Raw genomic sequence first — 19,886 nt, forward strand, 5'->3', positions numbered from 1 at the left:
GGTCACGTAAGGACACTTGGGCACGTCATCCGAGACGTAACAGCCTTGTAGTTGCACTTTTAAAAATGAACAAGTTTCTTAACTCAATTTAAAGACTCACCCGAATGACAGTTTTCTGTAGAATATCTACTGATACTTATACGTGATTTAAACATTTTAGTCCAAGTCGCCGAGGAATGACGTCACATGGTATCAGACTAATGACGCCGATCATTGTTTGAGGGAAGAAAAAAACGCTGTTAAAATTCAGAATTAGGTCAGCGAACTAACGCATCGCCCAGTGAGCACCCTATGATTGGAATCGTTGCTTTTATTCATGAACACGACGCTTGCCGGGACACACAACCCGCTCGGAAGAGACATGTCCGCTGTTTCCAGCATTTGCAGGCGGGAGTCGTAACCGCTCTCCCGCTCCGTGTTTGCGGATACCTCCCGCCGTCTGCTTCGGGAGACCGACACACGAGCCCGGCGAACGTCCGCGCCGCCGCCGCCTCCGCCAGTGCGTCTCGGCCCGGCCGGCGTTGCTTGAATGGTTAGCCGCCACTCGGAGGGCAGACGACAACAGGGACAGCAAGAGACGCCGACGCTTCTCTGGGGATTCCCAGGAAATATCAGTCATCGCTTCGCCTGCCTGCCCGCCCGCCAGCCTGCCCGCCCGCCCGCCTGCCTGCCAGCCCGGCCGGCCGGCCGACCGGCAGCAACACGGCGCTTGCACACGCTCGTGTAGTTGCAGTAAGTTAGCCGGCAGACATGCCAGCCAGCGTTTCGTGACTGTTAGCAGTGGCTAGTTGGCCCTCATACACATGCTACGAGCCCCATTGCTAAAATCGACGCCCCAAATAATTGCTTTGGTTAACGACCTTTGCATACGTGAAATGCAAATGCTCAAGGAGCAGAGACGTGCACACCTGTTTCACCCTAAATGCACCATCACGTTACAACATCAGGACGATTTGCACAAAAATGAAATGCGTTACATGAGCTACATTGCACTTTTACAAAAAATACGATTGGAATTCTAATAGTAAATGCTTGTTAGAATTTGTAGTCGTATCAAACTAGTGCATTAAGATGAATGAGAATCATTAGAACCTTCAAACCGGTACTATTCATTTAGGAGCCACTTCTAATTTGAGCATTTCATGTCAACATAAGGAACAATAGTTAACATTGTGGCTGTATGCATGAATCATACCGAGCTGTTGTGAACATTATGCACCCTCACCTCATGTAACTGACTGAGGTACATTGATCGAAAATAATCTTTTTTGACACTACCAGCCAGCATTGTAAACGTCAACATATTAGTTATAAACCCACTTGGGAACACATTTGCCATCTCTTATAACGATGCACTCTCAAGAACAATGTCAAATCAGTCAAGTAGAACTAACAAACCGTTTATGACACATTTCTTCCACTAGAAATTGAAGGAGTCTTGCTATGCGAGCGGGCACGGCCACTTGAGTGAGACATGTGAGCCTGGACTCTTCCGTCTCAGACTGTCTTTGCCCTGAGTAGAAAGTTGCACGTTTTGACAATGTCGAGCCGCCGAAAGTCGACCACGCCTTGCATGGTGCTACCCTCTGACCAGTTGGAGGCCACAACTGAAAGGACAATGGAAGTAGAGGCTGAAGGGGTGGAGGGGGCGGTAGATGAGGCTCAAACAGCAGCGGAGCTGGATCAAACACTAGCCGTTGGCCCCACACCACTAGATACCGGTAAATGTCTTCGGACCCACTCGGTCGAGCCCAAACTTTCCTTGAACTTGACTTCATTGCTTCAACGCTTTGCTCTCTCTGTAGGCGAGTCCGACAGCCTGGAAGACAAAGAGGCCCCGGCCGCGACCGAGCAGCCCGGCGAGGATCAGCAGCGCGACATGCTCCGAGATGACGGAACAGACGCTGCGAATGTGGGCGCCATCTCGCTGAGCAAGACCCCCATCATGAGGATGAAGACCAAATCTGAGCCCAAGAGGATTGCCGTGTCCCTCAAAGCTTCAGATGAAGCCGTGGAGTACTTAGAAGCAGAGGGCGAGGTGGAAGCGGAGCAGCAGCAGCAACAGCAGCAGCCGCAGCCGCAGCCGCAGCCGCAGCAGCAGCCCATCCAAGCGCCTCTGGGACCAATGGCGTCTGTTGAGATGCTGCTCCATGACTCCATGAAGCTCGGAGCGGGAAACTTCCTGGTCAGCCAAGCCTTCGAGCAGCCAAGGAAGTCATCCATTTTAAATCCCGCCGTTATTCCTCCTGGCCTGGCACAGGTACGCTATAAGAATTACAAATCTAGCATCAGTCAATAGTAAATGTTTTCGCCTGCCGTAAGGAAAAACACTCTAAAGGGGAAATCAACTCCCAAATGTTCTTTCCTTCTGTGAAGCCCAACTAGTTGAAATATGAATTATACGGGCTTTTTAAAACGTTTTTAGCCATCTCAGGTGGACACGTTGCCACTTGCTGTCTATGGAAAATGACATCACAGTTGCCGGGACACAGCCAATCACGGCTCAGTCTCAGAAAACCCATGAGCCGTGTCAGTTGGTGGACTTTTGGTTGTAAGATTGAAATAATCTTGCATGGCATCTCCCACTTTGTTGTGTTCAGGTACTTTCTGCTTTCCAGGCCCAGCAAAATCCATCAGCTCACCCCCAATTGCTAATTCCTCTCAGCAGCATTCCCTCTTATAGTGCAGCTTTGGACATCAACCCTCTGCTGGGGAGCACTTACAAGAAGTTTCCCTATCCCTCCATGGCTGAGATCAGCAATCTGGCCGGGCAGACGCAGTTCACAGAAGAGCAAATTAAGGTAGTCAGCGGAGTGGAGTGGAGTGGGTGAATCATCTCTGCTGGCCCACTCACCCACCGCTCTGTTCTTTCCAGGTGTGGTTCTCAGCCCAGCGACTCAAGCATGGTGTCAGCTGGACCCCAGAGGAAGTGGAGGAGGCCAGGAGGAAACAATTCAACGGCACTGTCCACACGGTTCCTCAGACCATCACTGTCATACCTGCTCACCAGCTGTCTGCTGCCAATGGCCTGCAATCCATACTGCAGACCTGTCAGATTGTGGGGGGGCAGCCTGGCTTGGTGTTCACGCAGGTAGAATGATGGGGGGGGGGGGGGGGTCCTAAGCAGCTATTGAATTCATCCCTCTGCAGGTCGCTCCAGGAGGGAATGTTCCCGTGACCAATCCCATCACACTGACGGTGGCGGGATTGCCCAGCCAGTCCCAGAGCTCCAGCAGACTTTCCTGCCAGTCCACCCCAACAAACAGTGAGCTGAAACGGGCTACCACTGTACAGCCGCCCTCACTTTCCCCACAGGTAGAGCTGGCCCAGCCGATTTGGCGATATGAAACGCTCAAAGTGTTCAACGTGTAACTCCACCTTTGTCTTTGACAGGAGAACTCTGCCCTGAGCGCCGACAGCTTCGGGATGCGCCCCAAAAAGTCCAAAGAGCAGCTGGCCGAGTTGAAAGCCAGCTACCTGAAAAACCACTTTGTCAGCGATGCCGAAATTGCCCGTTTGATGAAGATCACCAATTTAACCAAGGGGGAGATCAAAAAATGGTTCAGCGACACCAGGTATAACCAGCGCAACTCCAAGAACAGCAATGTCATCGTATTCCACGACGGAGGCGGCAGAGGAAGCGGCGGCGGCGGCGCCGGCAGCGGCGGCTGTAGCGCCGCCACCACCATCGTCATCGACTCCAGCGATGAAACGCCGGCATCGCCTCACCCTCCGTGCGCGCCTCCCGTTAAGGAGAAGGAGACCCGGTCCAAGACGTGGAATACCTACCCGGACTTCACTCTGCAGAAGTTTAAGGAGAAGACACCGGAGCAGTTGGTGGTGCTGGAGGAGAGCTTTGAGAAGAGCAGCACGCCATCCGACGAAGAGCTGAGTCGCCTGAGAACCGAGACCAAACTGACACGCAGGGAGATCGACGCCTGGTTCACCGAAAGGCGCAAAATGCCCACCTTCGGCGCTCCGTCTCCGGAGTCCTCTGAGGCGGAACGGATGGACGCCGCCGCCGGAGGCAGAGCTGGAGAAGTCACCGCTGCTTCTCGCGCCGCCTCCTCCTCCTCTCGTAAAGGAGGGAGTCAAACGCCACCCGGAGGCCGCGGTAAACAGACGGCGACCGGCAGCTGCAACAATGGCGGCGGCGGCGGCGGCAAAGACATCAAGGATAAGACCAAAAAGACTCCGGAGCAGCTCCACATTTTGAAAAGTGCCTTCGTGCGGACTCAGTGGCCCACCACAGAAGAGTACGACCAGCTGGTGGAGGAGAGCGGCCTCCCCCGACCCTACATTGTCAGCTGGTTCGGGGACTCGCGCTACTCCTGGAAGAACGGGAACCTTAAATGGTTCTTTCAGTATCAAAGCGGCAACGTGGAAGGTGGCAGCAGCGGCAGCGGCGGCGGCGGCGCAGGTCAAAAAGCGGGAGGCGGTCGAAAAAGACGCGTCCGAAATCGCGGTTGGGGGAGATCTCGACCTCGAAAGCAGCCCAGGCGCTCGGCGTCCTTTGGTTCCGACTCGGACAGATGCCCCCCGCCCAAGAAATTCAAGAGCGGCAGGGACATCTTGAAGGAGTACTACCTGAAACACCGCTTCCTCAACGAGCAGGACCTGGACGAACTCGTCACCAAGACCAACATGAGCTACGAACGGGTAACGCCGTTGCTTTTTACTTGACCGCTCCAAATGCTATTTGACAAGATGAACGAGAGATGCTTTTGAATGACCAGTGAGTCATCTGCAGTGCGTCGTTTGTCATCATGCCGCTCTGAAACAATCAAGCGTGCTAATTAAGAAGACCAATGGAGAGGACCGAGCTGTTGCTCTTCTTTCTTTTCAAGAATCACACCAGCCCTCCCTCAAAAAGTGATAGCCGTAAGCAAAAGTGTGGACAATAGAAAGCTGCGCCTTATCCCGACCCAGATGGGTCACTTCAAGTTCAAGAAGGAAAACAAATCAGACGCGATCAAAACACGTTCCCGTACTTTTGCTAAATTAGCCAAGTGAGAAAAATCCAGCCGACGTGCGTTTTCGATTGATTTCTTTTCCGTTGGATTTGGAAATGCCAGAAGCTTGCGCTTTGACGCTGTCACGAGGCGACGTGTCAACATCACAAAACATTCTCGGAGCCGACCGACATGAAAGAATTCTCTTAAATAAGGCCATTGATTTGAAATGTGGCTTCTTGCGTCATCATGGTGAATGCACCTTGAATGCCATTCCTTTCATCTTACTGCCGTGAAGATCTCATTCAGTCAAGTTCATATGGAGTTGACTTTATCTGCACAGGCCTAAAACAATCACACAAATGTGTGTTTTGAAACATTGAGAGAAAGAAATACTAAATAGCAAGGTGAAATCGTTAGTCCAGCGCACTCACGTGTTTGTATTGAAGGCCGAGTGGACTGTTTGTACATCGAGCGACTTTGGAGCTAATGTGGCAGCTCAGATGACAACATCCTTCTCTTTTGTTCCATGGAGGTGCGAGAATGGTTTGCGGAGGTCCAGAGACGTCTGGACGTGGGCGCCGACCCCTTCCAGGAGCCACCTTCGGCCACGCCGGACGCGAGAGAAATAAGGGGAGAGGCGTCACACGCCGACAAGGCACCGAGAGGCGACAGAATGGGAAACGAAGAGGAGGAGGAGGAGGACGACGACGATGACGAAGAGCACGATGAGGAGGATACGGACGACAGTGAGGTTTGGGAGCCGTCACGCAGCGTGAGGAAATCCTTGTCTGTATCCGAAGACTGAGGCTCAATTTTGCAGATGAGACCGACACAATACTAGTAGTCGCCCTCAACATTATTCAAATGACCTGAGCAGCATTCTGGCCAACAACATCTAAAACTGCTAAAACTGGACATTCACTTCACTTTCCAGCGAATGCTCACCAATCTTAAAATGTGTTTACAAGATAGCCCTTAGTCAAAACACACACACACGGTGGAACTTGTTCTATAATCTTGTATGGATTGTGATTTATGGGACTATAGTCAGCTAAATGAGAACGAATGAGTTTACAAAGTCGACGACGGATAAAGGCCTAAAGCAACATGAGCCAAAGTACATGAACAGTGAGTGAATGCCAGCGTGCGTATTTGTTGAAGGATGTTTATTCAAGTCTTCCCTTGATGGTGGTTACTACTAGCCAACTAGTTATGGGAAGGTGAAGCTTCAAATTTGCGTCATAAACCATTTGCTTGATTTTGACTCCTCTAGATGGCACTGTTGGAGTTTCAAACATACATTCATTCACTCAGTGTGTTGAACAGAGTGCCACGCGAGGACAACGAGTGGTTCAAGAAACCTGTTGAAGCTTCATTTTCCCATCGCTAAAAATGACTCATGAGGGAGAAAAAAGAGTTTCATATGCACTGCGATTTCCATTTGTTTTTATTTTTGCACCTTTGTACACGACACACCTTGTGCTGTTGTTACTTTTGATAGAATGGTTCTGAAACTTTGCCAAATTGGAATGGCTTGTTGTCCCAGAACAAGCAAGCCAGCCAGCCAGCCAGCCAGCAGCCAGCAAACAGTGTTTAGCTGCCGTTTGCCGTGTAAAGGAATGACACTGGGGCTTCAATCATCACTTCAAGCTAATTGACGTAACAACAATCATGACCTAAACCTAACTACTGGCCCGATGTACGTATTGTACTTGAAATATTTGAAATCATGACGCACCTGAACGAATCGTGTTTCAATTGCACTTTTTTTTCCGCCACCTAGTGGATGAAATTAGAATTTGGCACCTTATTGTATCATGCAAAGGCTCTGAGAGCCCGTATTCGTTTTATGACTAAACCAGTATTTTACCTTTTGTTTGTTTTCCCTGAGGAGAAATTGTACCAGTTTCACCACTTTTGAAATGACAACTAAATGGTGTTGGATGTTTATATAGCTTGGTAGACTCTCCTGCCACTTTCTTTCGCTTTATTGCACATTTTGAGCCACGTTTTGAGTACTTTTATGGGGGAAGCAATGCTTGGCTAATGTTTTGTACTGTTTTTTTTTTTTTTTTTCCCCAATCATGTCTCTTGACTTTTTGATGGACTTGGGAAGCGACACCTTAGCAGTGTTGTCTTTTCACCCAAATTGAACACTACGTGTTGAATTGCTATCATGTGTGACCACAATACCATGGAAAGAACTGTTGACTACCAGCTGCCGTTGCCACGGTAATGACACCAATGTTGTTAACTCAGACAGTCCTACTGTACCTACATGTGCCTACTTGGCTTGTGGACTTGTGGCGAGAGGGAGGATCCCCCCCCCCCCCTCTTGTCATCACAAAGCACTTACGGTAGCCTTTCTCAAAGCAAATGTGGGAGGGAGGGAGGGAATGCATGATGTGCAAGATGCCTGCCTGCCTGCCTGCCGCCCAACCGCCTGCCTGCCTGTCTGTCTGAAGTTGAACATTGTAAACTTCTGTCCATGACCTTGGTTAAACCTTCTCATTTACTTTCTGCTATTTTGCCACCTTGTACTTGTCATCCACGCTAGCACCTTTTTAGCTATCTGAAAAGCATTTTCAGCCTGCCTGGTGAATAAGCTCGCTCGCTCGCTCGCTCGCTCGCTCGCTGATTGCAACTGAATGGGCAGACACATTATGTATTTGTCGTAATGTGAATAGTAAGTGCCTGGGCATGAAAAAGAACAAGATGTTGTATCCATGTATACCAAGCGTTTATACCTTTTTGTCATTTACTGCATGCAATAAGTACGTCGAACAACTGCTCATTTTGTACATATGTAGTACGTGTGTGCTCATGTTGGCACAGTGCTTAGCCAATTGAAAGCTGACGCTAAGTTGTCTGATTTCAACGTCTAATTGTCTTTCCCAAATCATTAACAGTATAAACAGTTGGTCAGTTAGTTTTGAGTCCTTTTCTCGCTACTTTGTCTTTCCAAGCATTTGTTTTGGGGGCTTCTTTCTGCTGCACCTTCCGCTGCTTAGTATTTTATTCCACAGATGAGGTCTCAAGCCTACCCCAAAGGATTTTACTAGCCTTCTTGGAAATCTTTGTATCCGTTTTTATCTTTTCAACCAAATTGTTTGTTTACTGCACACACGTTTGAAAGTGAACTAGAATTCATTTTGAGCGCCAACGGTTTTGCTTGAGTTGCCTCTGGGTACTTTGGTCGCGACAAATATCAAATCACAACTCACTTGAAAAGATGAGCACTTTATTGACGGTACTTAAAAACGATAGGAGTGAGACGTTCTCATTTCAAAATGCTACTGTTTCAATAAGGCCCTAGTAAACGATATGCACAAATAACATGCATTTCTCCGTTGATAGGACGAGAAAGTGCTGTTTCTTCTCAGTGGGTTTGGATTTCATATCATGTATCATATATCTATCCTATTTGCAGTAGAGCTAGTATCGTGAGTAGTTAAACTGCTGTAATATTATATGCAGATACCCTTGGGCATCAAATTCCATGATTCCGCTCTCGCTCTCTCTCATCCTCTGTGCTCAATGAATGTTTTGCTAATGTTTTCACCACAGATTTTTCAACAAATACAGTTTGTCACAACAATCGGTTTTGTGCTATCCCAAGCTTATTTCGTCTTCAGAATGGGACACTTTGCTGTGTGGGTTGAGTCACATAAGCCGATCAGTTTTAGCTTTTGTATTAGAGCAAGATGGAGATGTCCCATTCTAAAATGCATACGTGGAGTTGGGAAGGATTTTACAAAGGCTGGTCTTTGGATTTGTCTTTATGCGGGCCTCAAAGGAAGACGGTTGAACGCCCCCGGCCAACGTCAAATACAGTCAATTAAGACTTGATTTAGTAACGGGCAGTCAAATATTTCTGATCGGAACTTTACTGCTCGGAACCAACGCCAATCGTTAGTGTTTCCGTGCGGACACATTACACAAGCGGAATCTGCGCTACTTCCTTGTGTCAAATCGCTGTTCTACCGGGAACTAGTTCGAATGATGGCCCATGGCATGAGTCAGTGATTAACTCGCCATGGAGCTATTTGGAAGCAACTTTGATGACTCTGTATTTTCAGAGGCGAAAGACCGTGGGTCGGTGTGCGTGCCTTCTTATAACGCTAAAAGCTGCGAGCCGGAGGTGAGAAATTTGGACACGAGTACTCTTCCGCCGGGTGGAACAACTGTTGACCTGCTGTCATTCAAATGAAGAAAATAAATTCACTGCACTTGCAGTTTCATATCCCAAACATATTGTCAATAAATACGTAAAGCGAGCCTTATCTTCGTGCGGCGTTTGTTCATTATGCCGTTGATGCATTGCCTTGCATTGTAGTAAACGCCTTGTCCTCTTGTAGTGGTTTTGTGAGAGTGCCGCTCTTGACACAGAAGACTCTTTGGAAAAGCAGAAAGTTTTTAAGTTTAGGGGTGACCTGGCAACGAGACAGGGCAAATACCAGGTATTTCTTTCTGAAATTCAACTTATGCACGTAGCAACACTCGCATCAATCTCTATGTCAAAAGGCTCCTCTTGTGTGTTAGGTAGCCCTGGATGCTTACAGCAGTTGCCTGGAGTGGATCTCTGACAACAACCTGTCAATCAAAAGAGATATTTTGGAGGGAATGGCTCGATGTTACACCAGGTTGGACCAGAGAGACAGAGCGATGGGCTTACTGGATCTGCTGGTACACACACACATATTTTCGTAGCGTGTTCCAAACTATATTCGACCATGTTTTTTGTTTGTGGAACACGTGTATGATTCTCTCGCTGAAATTGTGGGGACGGGCAAAACAATTCAAATGCCTGCTTGTTTTGCATTTTGACCTATTGATTCATCTGGAATATTCCCAGATGACCATTTGCAATTAATGTGTGTCTTTTTGTCCAGAGCAAAGAAGCCTCAAACACGTGTCACCTGACCAGCCTGCTGCTGCTCAAGGTAAATGCGGGCACTCCCTTCACAACGCGTTGGAGGTCACGTCATTTACTTTGCCCAAAAGGTGAGCGTCTACCAACATTTTGGAGTCATCGGAGCCTGGATGTCGTCTCTGCAAGAGCTGTGCAGCCTGCTGCCTTTCAACCCCTGGAATTGGTGCAACCTGGGAAAGATGTGTCTGCAGCTGTTGGAGGACTCCACAACCTTGAGTAACGTTTTATTCATCTTGGAGGGGGTCCTCAGCCGTTTCACCACGGAGATCCAGTTTATTCAATTTCAAATTGATCCACTGAACTGATTTCAATTCCGATTTTTTTTTTCTAAAAGTGAAGGTTGAATTCCACTGAAATCTTATGCAGTCATTTATTTTCCGATTCTTCTGTAGACAAGAAAGGCAAAGAAGCTGAAGAGCAACAGGAGGAACTCTCTGAGGAGAGACTCTGGCTGAAGGCCTGCTTGTGCTTCATCAGGACGAGGTAGTGGCACAAAACCCTGGTCATCAGCGGGCGGCTGGTGACAGCAGCCCTCTGCTTTCAGACTCCTACTAAGAATCCTGCAGCAGCAGCAGTCATCGTTTGTGCTGCGACACAACCAAAATGTCGTCCAAATAGCGGAGGACGCGTTGGGACGTCTCAATCCTGACCAAGCAACTCTTCTCACCCTCACTGAGGTGAGTAACTCTGCCTTGGAAGTTGTTCGAGCAGTCATTCTCAAAGTAAGGGATGGGCTGCAAAGTAGGCGGTCGAATGAATCTTTGAATTGAATGTTGGATGACTTGAGTTTTCAGACATGGAAGGCCTTGGATATGACACCTATGACGTAGCAGGCCTCTTTTTCTTGCCAGGTCATTTCAGAGGACCTCAACCCAGAGAAGATGAAGGAGGATTACCAGGACGGTATGAGTCTGTCTAGTGTTTGTCTGCAGAGTTTTGAGGAGCGCTGGTGGAATAAGATCCTACTGAGTGGGGTTCTGGAGACTGATGGATATCACAGGCTGAGCGGCACCAAGGTGTGACGCTTCCTTAATGTCAACCACAAATCGTGGTGGTCAAAACAAAGGGGAAAAAAAGAACCAATGGCGAAGTTTGTCGAACTTTTGACAGCCTGTTACCAAAGGTAAATGCAAAGTGACAACAACAAAAAAAAAACGTAATGCTTTTGTACTATAATGGGAATTGTGCCTTCATATGAAGTGTCATCAATGAACCGATTTTTTTTTTTAGAACTTTTTAATGTGAACATGTTATTTATCCTGAAATGTTATAAAGACGATAAAAAACATCAGATTGTGTTTCCGTGCCACTGCGCATTGCATTAGTCATAGAACATTATGAGTGGAAAGGAATGGAACACCATGTTGAACCATATCGGCAATTTTTGAAGAGTTTTCCAAAACAGCCATTTGCAATTAAAGCAAAAAAAAAAAAAAGTTAATGTTTGGACTCCCCTGGACAACAGATACTGTAAATTAGGAATGGATTGGTAACGTGCAGTAACGTTCTTCACTTGATCGGAACACAAGGCGACTCGGTGTTGTGTCCGTGCGGACACATTACATAAGCGGAATTTGCGCTGATGGCTGCTGTTGGAGCTTCGTTCTATTTTAACTGCTTTGCTGCCATCTTCTGGCGTCTAAACGGAGTTACATCAATTATTTGCGGGGTTCACTGCACAAGTATAATTTAAAAAAAGAAGTTCTTTTACAAATAAGATAATGCTCTGTGAGGTCTTGATTTAGCCATGTGTTCATTATAGCGGCAGAGAATTTTGTTTTGTTTGTGTCGGTACGAAAATATGTCTGACACACTTCTTACTTGCGAATGAACCTTATTAGATGTAACGAGGGCGCACGCCATTAATTCAGTGGCCTTCCTTTCCTTGTTGACAATTTGAAAACATCAAGCAGATGGGCTGCTATGTTCTTTTTTTGCTATGTTCTTTTTTCTTTCCTTCCTTCATTTGGAATATAGGGCTGACATCCGTTGTGGGCATGTCTGTGTTGACTTGTAACGGATTGGTCCCGAACGAACCTTGCAGTATCACACACCGATTGTGTGTTTGCGTGTTGGTTGGCAGAGCCCCCAAAAGGTCTCCATAGTGCATACATGTCTTCGCCTTGTTACACCAAGACCGACAGATCAGCCAGCCGTCTCTTTGCTCACAATGCATGTGGCCTCGGTGAATATGCACATTGCGTTTTTTTTTTGCCTCCCCAGGGCCCTTTTTTTTTTTTTTTTTTCTTCCCAGAGCTGGGATGTTTGTGCGCTCTCGTTAAAATAGGCGCCGCTCAGCCGAGGATGTTCTGGTCATTTGCAGGAAGCAGAAAAATAGAGAATGTGAAGAAGTGGCAGCTTTGTGCGACCAGGCGGTTATCGACAGCTTGTCAGCAGCTGCCAGCCATTTGGTCGCTTTTGAGAGCTTTGAGAAAGAGAGGAGGGGGAAGATTAAAAATAAATATTTTTATATTAAAAGGCTGCCGTGATGTTGTGTCCTGCTGTGTCGTCTTCTTCTACGACTTCCTGCTGGATGCCACACTTCAAGAGAAGAAGATGAGAAAAAGAAAATGAAATCCCCTTTTCATTTTGTTCCATACTGTGTTTGAAACAAATCAGCTGCTGAGAGTCATTTGAGGGATATACTATCCAGCAGCAGCTTTGGGAAAAAATGCTGAGCATGCTTCCCCAAAGTGTGATTGTTAACGAGTCTACAAACTACTTGAAAAGGCTTCTGGGAAGACACATTTGGTCATTAGATGATGGATTACACTTTAGAATAATCAATAAGACACCGCCAAATGAATGTCTTTATATTTTGCATTATTTCAACTCAGTTTTGCTCTATAAAAGTGGGACACACTGGTGAATACAACTTTCAAGTGTTTAGGATGAAAATGAGGGAAAATAATCCATTTTAAAGAGGGTTTATTCAAATTTGCAAGCACCGGCCACCTTACCCACCATTTTAAACGCTCATGTTTGACAAGGGCAATCTTATAATAATTACTGGAGTGATTTGATCATTTCATCGAGTTGAAAATGTTGTATTCTGTTCAGATTTTAAATAAACGACTACCTAGGTCTGACTTTTTACCTGTTCATGGCAAAAATAAATAAATAAATAAACCTTCCGACAACTTCAGCACCCCTATCCAACCTCACAATGTGGTTTGGTCCACTTAAACTCAGGTGTGATGATGTGTACGGGTTTTTTTTTTTTTTGGACCGGTTTGGGTGTTAGCGTGCAAGTAACTCGTATTTCTCCCCCCAATATCCCTTCCCCACGTTTAAAACAACGAAGGACTACTTCACTGGTTTCTTTTATATCAAACAAATTGTTTTAGGTTATTCACCTGACATGTTTCGGCGGTTTCTTCCGCCTTCATCAGAGTGTCACAGATGTGATAGTGACGCATCTTTATCAGCAGATGGATGAAGGCGTCTGTGACACTCTGATGAAGGCGGAAGAAACCGCCGAAACATGTCAGGTGAATAACCTAAAACGATTTGTTTGATATAAAAGAAACCAGTGAAGTGATTAAATAAGGAAAAACAAAATGAACTTAGTACAAGTATAACGAAGGACTAATTCGTTGTCGAAAAGGAAACGTGAGAGTAAAAAACGAAAATGGCTCTTGTAAATCAAACAGGTGAGTGTCACAAAATACCACCAAGTCAACTGACAACTGCAGTGTATGTGTAGCACAAACATTAGCAAACGACTCATACTTTTTGTTGTTGTTTCTTCATGATCAGTAAAGATGTCATCCCAGTGGACCATGTGAAAAAGGTAAGCGAGATTTTTCTGGAGAGTAAAAGTATGTTAATGATAATTAATTGGAGTTTTCAATGATAAGCCTAATTGGAAGCTTTTACATGAAAATGTTCATTTCAAATGAATTTCTTTGCCTTGTTTTATCTGTGACAAGTTCTTAGTCTAATGACATTTTAAAAATGCTTTCAACACATGTCTTCAAAATGTTACATTTTTAAATTGTTGCAAGTTTTCAATCAACTTATCTTTTATTGCATGTTATTTACGAACAAAATGGTATGGTATTTTAAAACACAAACGTTTCCCGGTACACTTTTGATGTTATAGCTGCCCATCTTGAGTGATATTAGATTATGGCCCCTCCCCTCCCCTCCCCTCCCCACCCCATTATGTCAAACCCAAAAGGTAAGCAGAGCTGTTTCCATTAGCAACATGATGATGTGCCTCATACACAACGTCTAGTACAAAAAGTGCCTCCTTGATTTTTCGTCCCATTTGAGTTGCCAGAAGTGTCCATTGGGCCAGCATGTATAAGGCGGGGTGTCCAGTCTGGATCAAAAAAGCAGCCTAGACCTTTTATTAAGACGCCTGAGAACTATTTGAAATCGTGTAGCCTCTTGCTCAATCTGCATTTCATCCCTGCTCGGACTCCGTGGTGTGTGACTGCCTGTGTTTTGTATTTGTGCTTACACACCCACACTCGTGGCAGGAGTTGGGCCTGCAGCCCTCCTGGGTGTTTTTGCGGCTCGGATTCACACGGCTGAATCCTCTGACTGCGCCATTGTTATTTAAATGTGCGAGGGCGATCAGCGGCGGGCGGGCGGGCGGGCATTAATGGCATCCGCAACACACACTTGAGCGTCAGTCAGCCTTGCGGATGAACCTGGAGGGCCGCCCGCATGAATAACAAATAGCAGGCGACTATTTCCAGCATTTTCTTTCGCTGCATTAGTCAGCAGTCTTCGGACTTGCATATTAGCGACGCTCCCTTGCTGCCATACGTACGTTTTTAAGCAGAATGGCCCGCTAATGTCTAACTCAGGTTGGACCAAGTGGGATGGAAGGGGGGGGGTCGTGTTTTGTTCTGTCAAGGATAATCAGAGCTTGGACGGCGTATGTGAGGTGATGGTATTGTTTTAACACCGGTGAAGACACCCCCCCACTCACCAAAATTGGATTAGACAGACACCTCTAGCCATTAGAAAAAGAAGAAAAAAAAAAAACCACTGTTGTTGGAATTGTTGGACTTGCTGCTTCTCAACTTGGTGTCCTGATACCATTTTTGTCGCGTTATTGATTGAAGCCAAATAATCAAGTCCTTCATTGGACTTGAATTGGGGTGCTGATCGGCATAGAGTGCGTCTACAGACGTTTATTGTTTTTTTTTTTCTTGATTTCTTGACCAAAATTCAATTAGACACCTCTAGCCACTACTCTAGAATTGTCGGACTTGTTGCCTTTGAACCTGGCGTCCTAATCCAATCAAATGAGTGTTATTGATCAAGGCCAAAAAATCAAATTCCTCCTTACGCTCCATAGGCATCTCATTGCGCCTCAAATGATCCCTGCTTTCCGTTACTTGAGAGTAACACAAGTCTGTCAAGAGCATTAAAATGTTCCTTGCCCATTGACTTTTGACGAAGGTGACCTGAGAAGTGATTATTTCTATTTCCATTTTTTCCTCTGGGGGGCAAAAAAAGTATTTAGTAGTGCAACAAATAGCTCGCCTCACCATAAAACAAAGCCAACTAACTCGCAAGAGATGATGATACAAGCATTGTTGAGCTTTTTTCCTGGCCAACGTTCTGGCTTTTATTTTCTCTCACCCCCCCCTGTTGTTGTTTGTGTCCAACTTTGTGTGTTTGTGGGTTTCAGAGTGTTGTCACAAGTGATCCCATTTTCATTACTCACCGCCTCAAAGGAGGAGGTGAGGCCCTGGCTGCCTCGCCGCACTGATAAATGCATTACGCCAATAAACCCTGTCGCCACTGAGGTGCTGAATGCTGACACGTGCACGCGCACGCGCACACGCACGCACGCACAGCCAGGAAAGAAGAAAGAGGCTGCCAGTGGCGAGAGCGATGGATAGATAAAGGGAGCAAAGAGACAAGCAAATGGGAAGAGAAAGACAGTGACGGCCCACAGGAGATGAGAAAGGAGAAGGAGATGGAGGGCGAGAAAATAAACAGAGATGCGAGAGAGGGGGGGAAAGATCTTGGAACGGGAGGGAGGGGGGTCGTGAAAGGAAAAGTGACAGGTGCTGAAGAGCGACAGGAAGGAGTTGACACGGACGAGAAAAAGAAGGTAATAGGTGCTGCTTCAGAGACTTGCTAATGACCAGGTGGAGACAAAGTGAAGGAGGTCCGCTTTTTTTAATTTTTGCAATATTTAATTTTGTATTTTTCTCAGTTTCCAATTGCGCAACTTTAAAATTGCATCTTTTGAACCTCGCAGTGTAAATCCAACTGTCGAGGTTCCGCTCGGTAGCCGGCCGGCATAGCTGTGCCCTCCCTCCGCATCGCCCCCCCCCCCCTGCCTCGCCAGCTCACCACCTCTGGTAATGAGGTGAAGGTGGATCAGAACCCTTAGCACGAGCGAACGGCGTCCCCGTCCCGGCCGGGCCCTTCCCTCATTAGGCCGCCATCACAGGCTGGCTTCAGCTACAACACAACCATCAGAACCGAGGGAGAAAAGCGGACTTTCAAAAAAAAGAGTCGTGGGGGGCAGGGGTACAGGGAGCGCTTGAGAGGTGTAGAGGGCAGCATACAATTAAAATGGACCGAGGAGGGGCGGGTGGGTGACCTCATAATAACAACTGAGTGGCTTTGGAGGGTGGAAAAAGGGCTGGGAAGGGAGGGGGGTACGTGCACCACATAATGAATGGTTGAACTTTTGGGGCGTCTGGGTCGGCATACCAAATCAAGTCACCTTCCAGGAGTGCAGGGAGAAAGGGAGGGAAAGGCAACAAGAGGCGACCCGGACGACTTGAGGAGAGGCGCACACTTTAACGAGGGACCAGGGAGAGGGAAGGGGCGGGCGGACACAGGACCTGCTTGCCTAATAGGCGGCGGGCATGGCGAGGGAGGGAGGGAGGGAGGGAGGGAGGAAGGGATGGCGAGAGAGGGAAGGAGTCCCCCGCCCTCGCCTCCTTGTGGCTGCCACGGGGGCCTGAGTGACAGAAATTAATAATTAGTGACAATGATTGACAGCGCTCCCTCCATCTGCGGCTCCTCGCCACGCCGGCCTCCGCCAGCGACCGCGGGCACAATGAGCTCCGGAGGGATTGTGGGGAGACGCGCATGATTGACATCTGCCTCCTGGAGAGACAGGAGAAGTGGGAGGGAGGGAGGGAGGGGTGAGGGTGAGGATGGATGGTCCTCTTGGCCCCCCCCTTCCCTTGCGTTTACCCCCCCATCACGCCTCTTCGGACTGCTCATCTCGCCATCCCATTTTCCGGCGCTCCACGCCACGCCATTATGCAAAAAGTGACAAATTGACCACAGGAGGGAAGAGAAGAGCGCGGATAAATAAAGAGGAGAAAATGGGAAAGAGGGGGCTTAAGCTCTGGCCTATTCTGTAGCGGGAGCTTGGGGAAATAGCCTATAGATAGCCATCAACGGGGGATTTGTCAGCCGTCGTCTCTCCTGTCCCGTCCTTTCAGCCTCTTCAGGCCATCCTTGAGTGGCCACGTCACAAGTGACATCATCACGCTGGCTGGCTGGGTGGCTACGTGGCTGTGTGGCTGGGGTGGGCTAGGCGTCCTTCATCCCAAATTAAGAGAGATTGTGTTTGCTGGGAACTGGATTTACTAAGAATTTCAGCAAGACCGGCTTTAAACTTGGCTTTTCCAATTTACAAAAGCGACTTTTTTTTGGTTAGGCCGCTAGCTACAACATGAAATAAATGTTGCATTTAAATCTTCTCTAAACTTGCTGGTACAACCATCTGCCACACACTGGCATTTTTGCCCTAGAGACAGAAAAAGATGTCAAAATCTTTCACGTGAGCCGTGCTTAGTGAGCGACACCCTAAGATGGCCGCCGGGGGCTTCACTTCCCTCGACACGGCGGTTATTGGCACAGCCACAATAACTAAACACGGCATATGTAGCATTTTAGCAGCGTCGTTAAAACCCTCACTACCACCACCTACTGGAGTGGAGTAGTACCGTATCCATTTAACCAAAGTTAAGGAACTTGCTGAAGGTTTTTTGCCTTTGGCGGAAGTCTCTCATTGCGCTTCCATCCATCTCAATTTTTACTCATCCCTGTCTTGGTGTGGAGAACACCCCCCTTTCCCCACACCGGTGCCGTTTGCGCCCGCCGTGACAAGGCCCGACGCTAATGTGCTCCGGTACGGCTTAATCGGCGCACCGGGTCTCCGAGGCTGAGCGTGGCACGGCGCTACAAAGTACACTGTTTACCTCAGGGCCACAAAAAGGATAGGCCTTTCGCGGCAAATCCGTTGGGGAATCACTTTCACATCACAACACTTTATTGATTTGATTTTTTTTTTGTGTTGCCTTTCCTTTTCTTTTCTTCCTCTCCCTGAAAGAGACAGTCTCGCCTCCTATCTCAGCGGTGTCCGCTAAGGAGCTCAGGATGAAGGTCGTAGCCTCCAGCTAGCCGCTGTAATGTGTCTTCTTCCACCAGCGTAACTATCAATTCCAGCGGTAACTAAGGCACTTTGCACTGTCAGTAGCTATCTTACACATTTCTCTTCAAGTGAGGTGGACACGTAGCGATAACTGGAGCGTTTTACCCGCTTTTGATCAAAGTCAGCAAAGGCCCGATTGGTGGATAAGCCTCAAATTGATGTTTTGACATTTAAATGAAGATATTTCCTCGGCTACCATTTTGGCCCACATAGTTCAGTCGTGCACAGTTCAATTCGGGTTTCGTTTTGTTTATGCAAAATTGTTCACCTAATGCAAAAATGATATCTGCACTTTTTTTAAAGTACAGTAGAGGTTCGATGATTAATCTGTTTATTGATGACTAATTGATTATTAAATTAATTATTTCCAAAAAATCTATTACTCAATTAAAGAGCTAGTTTTGCAAGTCTAGCCTCTGAACATGATTCATCAAATTCAGCACGTAATTGCCAAAATAATGGAAAAATTCATGAACGACATGGTCCGTCCGGTCTTTGCTTGCCAGGCAATGTGAAAGTGAGCCAACGCTCTTCTGGAAGGTCCACCTTGATTTTCATCCGGCCCAGCTGAAGTGTATAACTTTGCTTCAACCCTTTTAACACGCGCACAGACGGCTCGGCGTGCATGCCGAGTTGACAGCTGGTGACTGCGGGGCCCAGCAGGTGCAGGGGGGGGGGGGAGGGCGCAGGCGGTGCTCCCGGAGGGCCCCTGACTCACGGCCAGTAAGGCAGGCGAGAGGTGTGTGTGTATGTGTGCACGTAATAGTGGTGGGACTCGCCCCGAGTGGAGTTCACTTCAGCTCTAGTGATTGATTAGAATTGGCCCGGACGTGGGCCGATGTGTTGCCTTTGGTCACGAGCTTTGACGGCCTAAATTACATCAATACAACACAAGCACCTCCACCCACCCACATCTCTTCCTTCTCTTTGTGTTGCCTTATGTGCTCTGGTGGCCATTTTGTCAACTTTGAAAACATGTCATCGTATGTATGGCCCACTTTTGACCTGCCACAAACTCCCACGCCCATATTTTTATTATGAAACATTTTCATTTTCTGTAAGATTATGCAATGAAAACATTGTCACGCATTGTGTCAAGCCCAACTGGTGTTCCAATTAACGTTTTGTTTGTGGAACACGATTTGAACGGGCAAAATCCACCTGTTTTTACGATCTGGTGGGGCGGCCATTTTTCCCCTTGCCGTTTGACCGAAAATGACATCGCAACCAATCAGGGCTCACCTCTTTTAAAGAAGAGCCATGATTGGCCGTGACCTGAGCGTGTATATACTTTTTATACACATAGAATGGAAAGTTAGGGCCAGGACTGTAATGCTTAGAAAAGCAGAACATGTATGATTTGGAGTTCCCAGTGTTCAATAATAATGTGAAGCAGAAGTTGGCTCACAATGGAGGAAGAAAGAGGAAAAAAAATTCTCCCCTTGCCTTTCTTTCTCGTTCCTGGTCAGCACTTGACGGAGCACTGCACTGTTTCTTCCCCTTCCCCTACCCCAGCCCAGCCCAGCCCAGCCCAGGCCGGCAGCGGCCGGCAGCGGCAACGGCA

At 47.3% G+C, this 19,886-nt stretch overlaps 2 protein-coding genes and 1 long non-coding RNA gene across 4 annotated transcripts in view; all 3 read left to right on the forward strand.

Annotated features, from left to right (window-relative positions):
• Nucleotides 1-84: 84 nt before the first annotated feature.
• zhx1 (zinc fingers and homeoboxes 1) lies at nt 85-8,557 on the forward strand. Its single transcript, XM_088388433.1, has 8 exons — nt 85-732; nt 1,425-1,721; nt 1,806-2,260; nt 2,601-2,801; nt 2,876-3,091; nt 3,151-3,315; nt 3,394-4,659; nt 5,488-8,557. Exons 2-8 carry the CDS (start codon nt 1,541-1,543, stop codon nt 5,758-5,760), a joined length of 2,757 nt encoding a protein of 918 aa, XP_088244559.1. The 5' UTR covers nt 85-732; nt 1,425-1,540; the 3' UTR covers nt 5,761-8,557.
• A 135-nt stretch (nt 8,558-8,692) lies between these two features.
• c10h8orf76 (chromosome 10 C8orf76 homolog) lies at nt 8,693-11,176 on the forward strand. Its single transcript, XM_088388435.1, has 8 exons — nt 8,693-9,096; nt 9,314-9,415; nt 9,498-9,641; nt 9,848-9,898; nt 9,960-10,104; nt 10,281-10,371; nt 10,433-10,565; nt 10,740-11,176. Exons 1-8 carry the CDS (start codon nt 8,992-8,994, stop codon nt 10,908-10,910), a joined length of 942 nt encoding a protein of 313 aa, XP_088244561.1. The 5' UTR covers nt 8,693-8,991; the 3' UTR covers nt 10,911-11,176.
• Nucleotides 11,177-13,348: 2,172 nt separating this feature from the next.
• Nucleotides 13,349-19,886, forward strand: part of LOC148391536 (uncharacterized) — a 133,188-nt gene continuing 126,650 nt past the window's right edge. For both annotated transcript variants that reach the window (XR_015860983.1, XR_015860984.1), the window contains exons 1-2: nt 13,349-13,541; nt 13,648-13,681. This is a non-coding gene — a long non-coding RNA (uncharacterized LOC148391536). The remainder of the gene's footprint in view (nt 13,542-13,647; nt 13,682-19,886) is intronic.

The sequence above is a fragment of the Syngnathus floridae genome, chromosome 10 (genome assembly GCF_059516105.1).
Source record: "Syngnathus floridae isolate MCC-2025c chromosome 10, RoL_Sflo_1.0, whole genome shotgun sequence".
NCBI lineage: Eukaryota > Metazoa > Chordata > Actinopteri > Syngnathiformes > Syngnathidae > Syngnathus > Syngnathus floridae.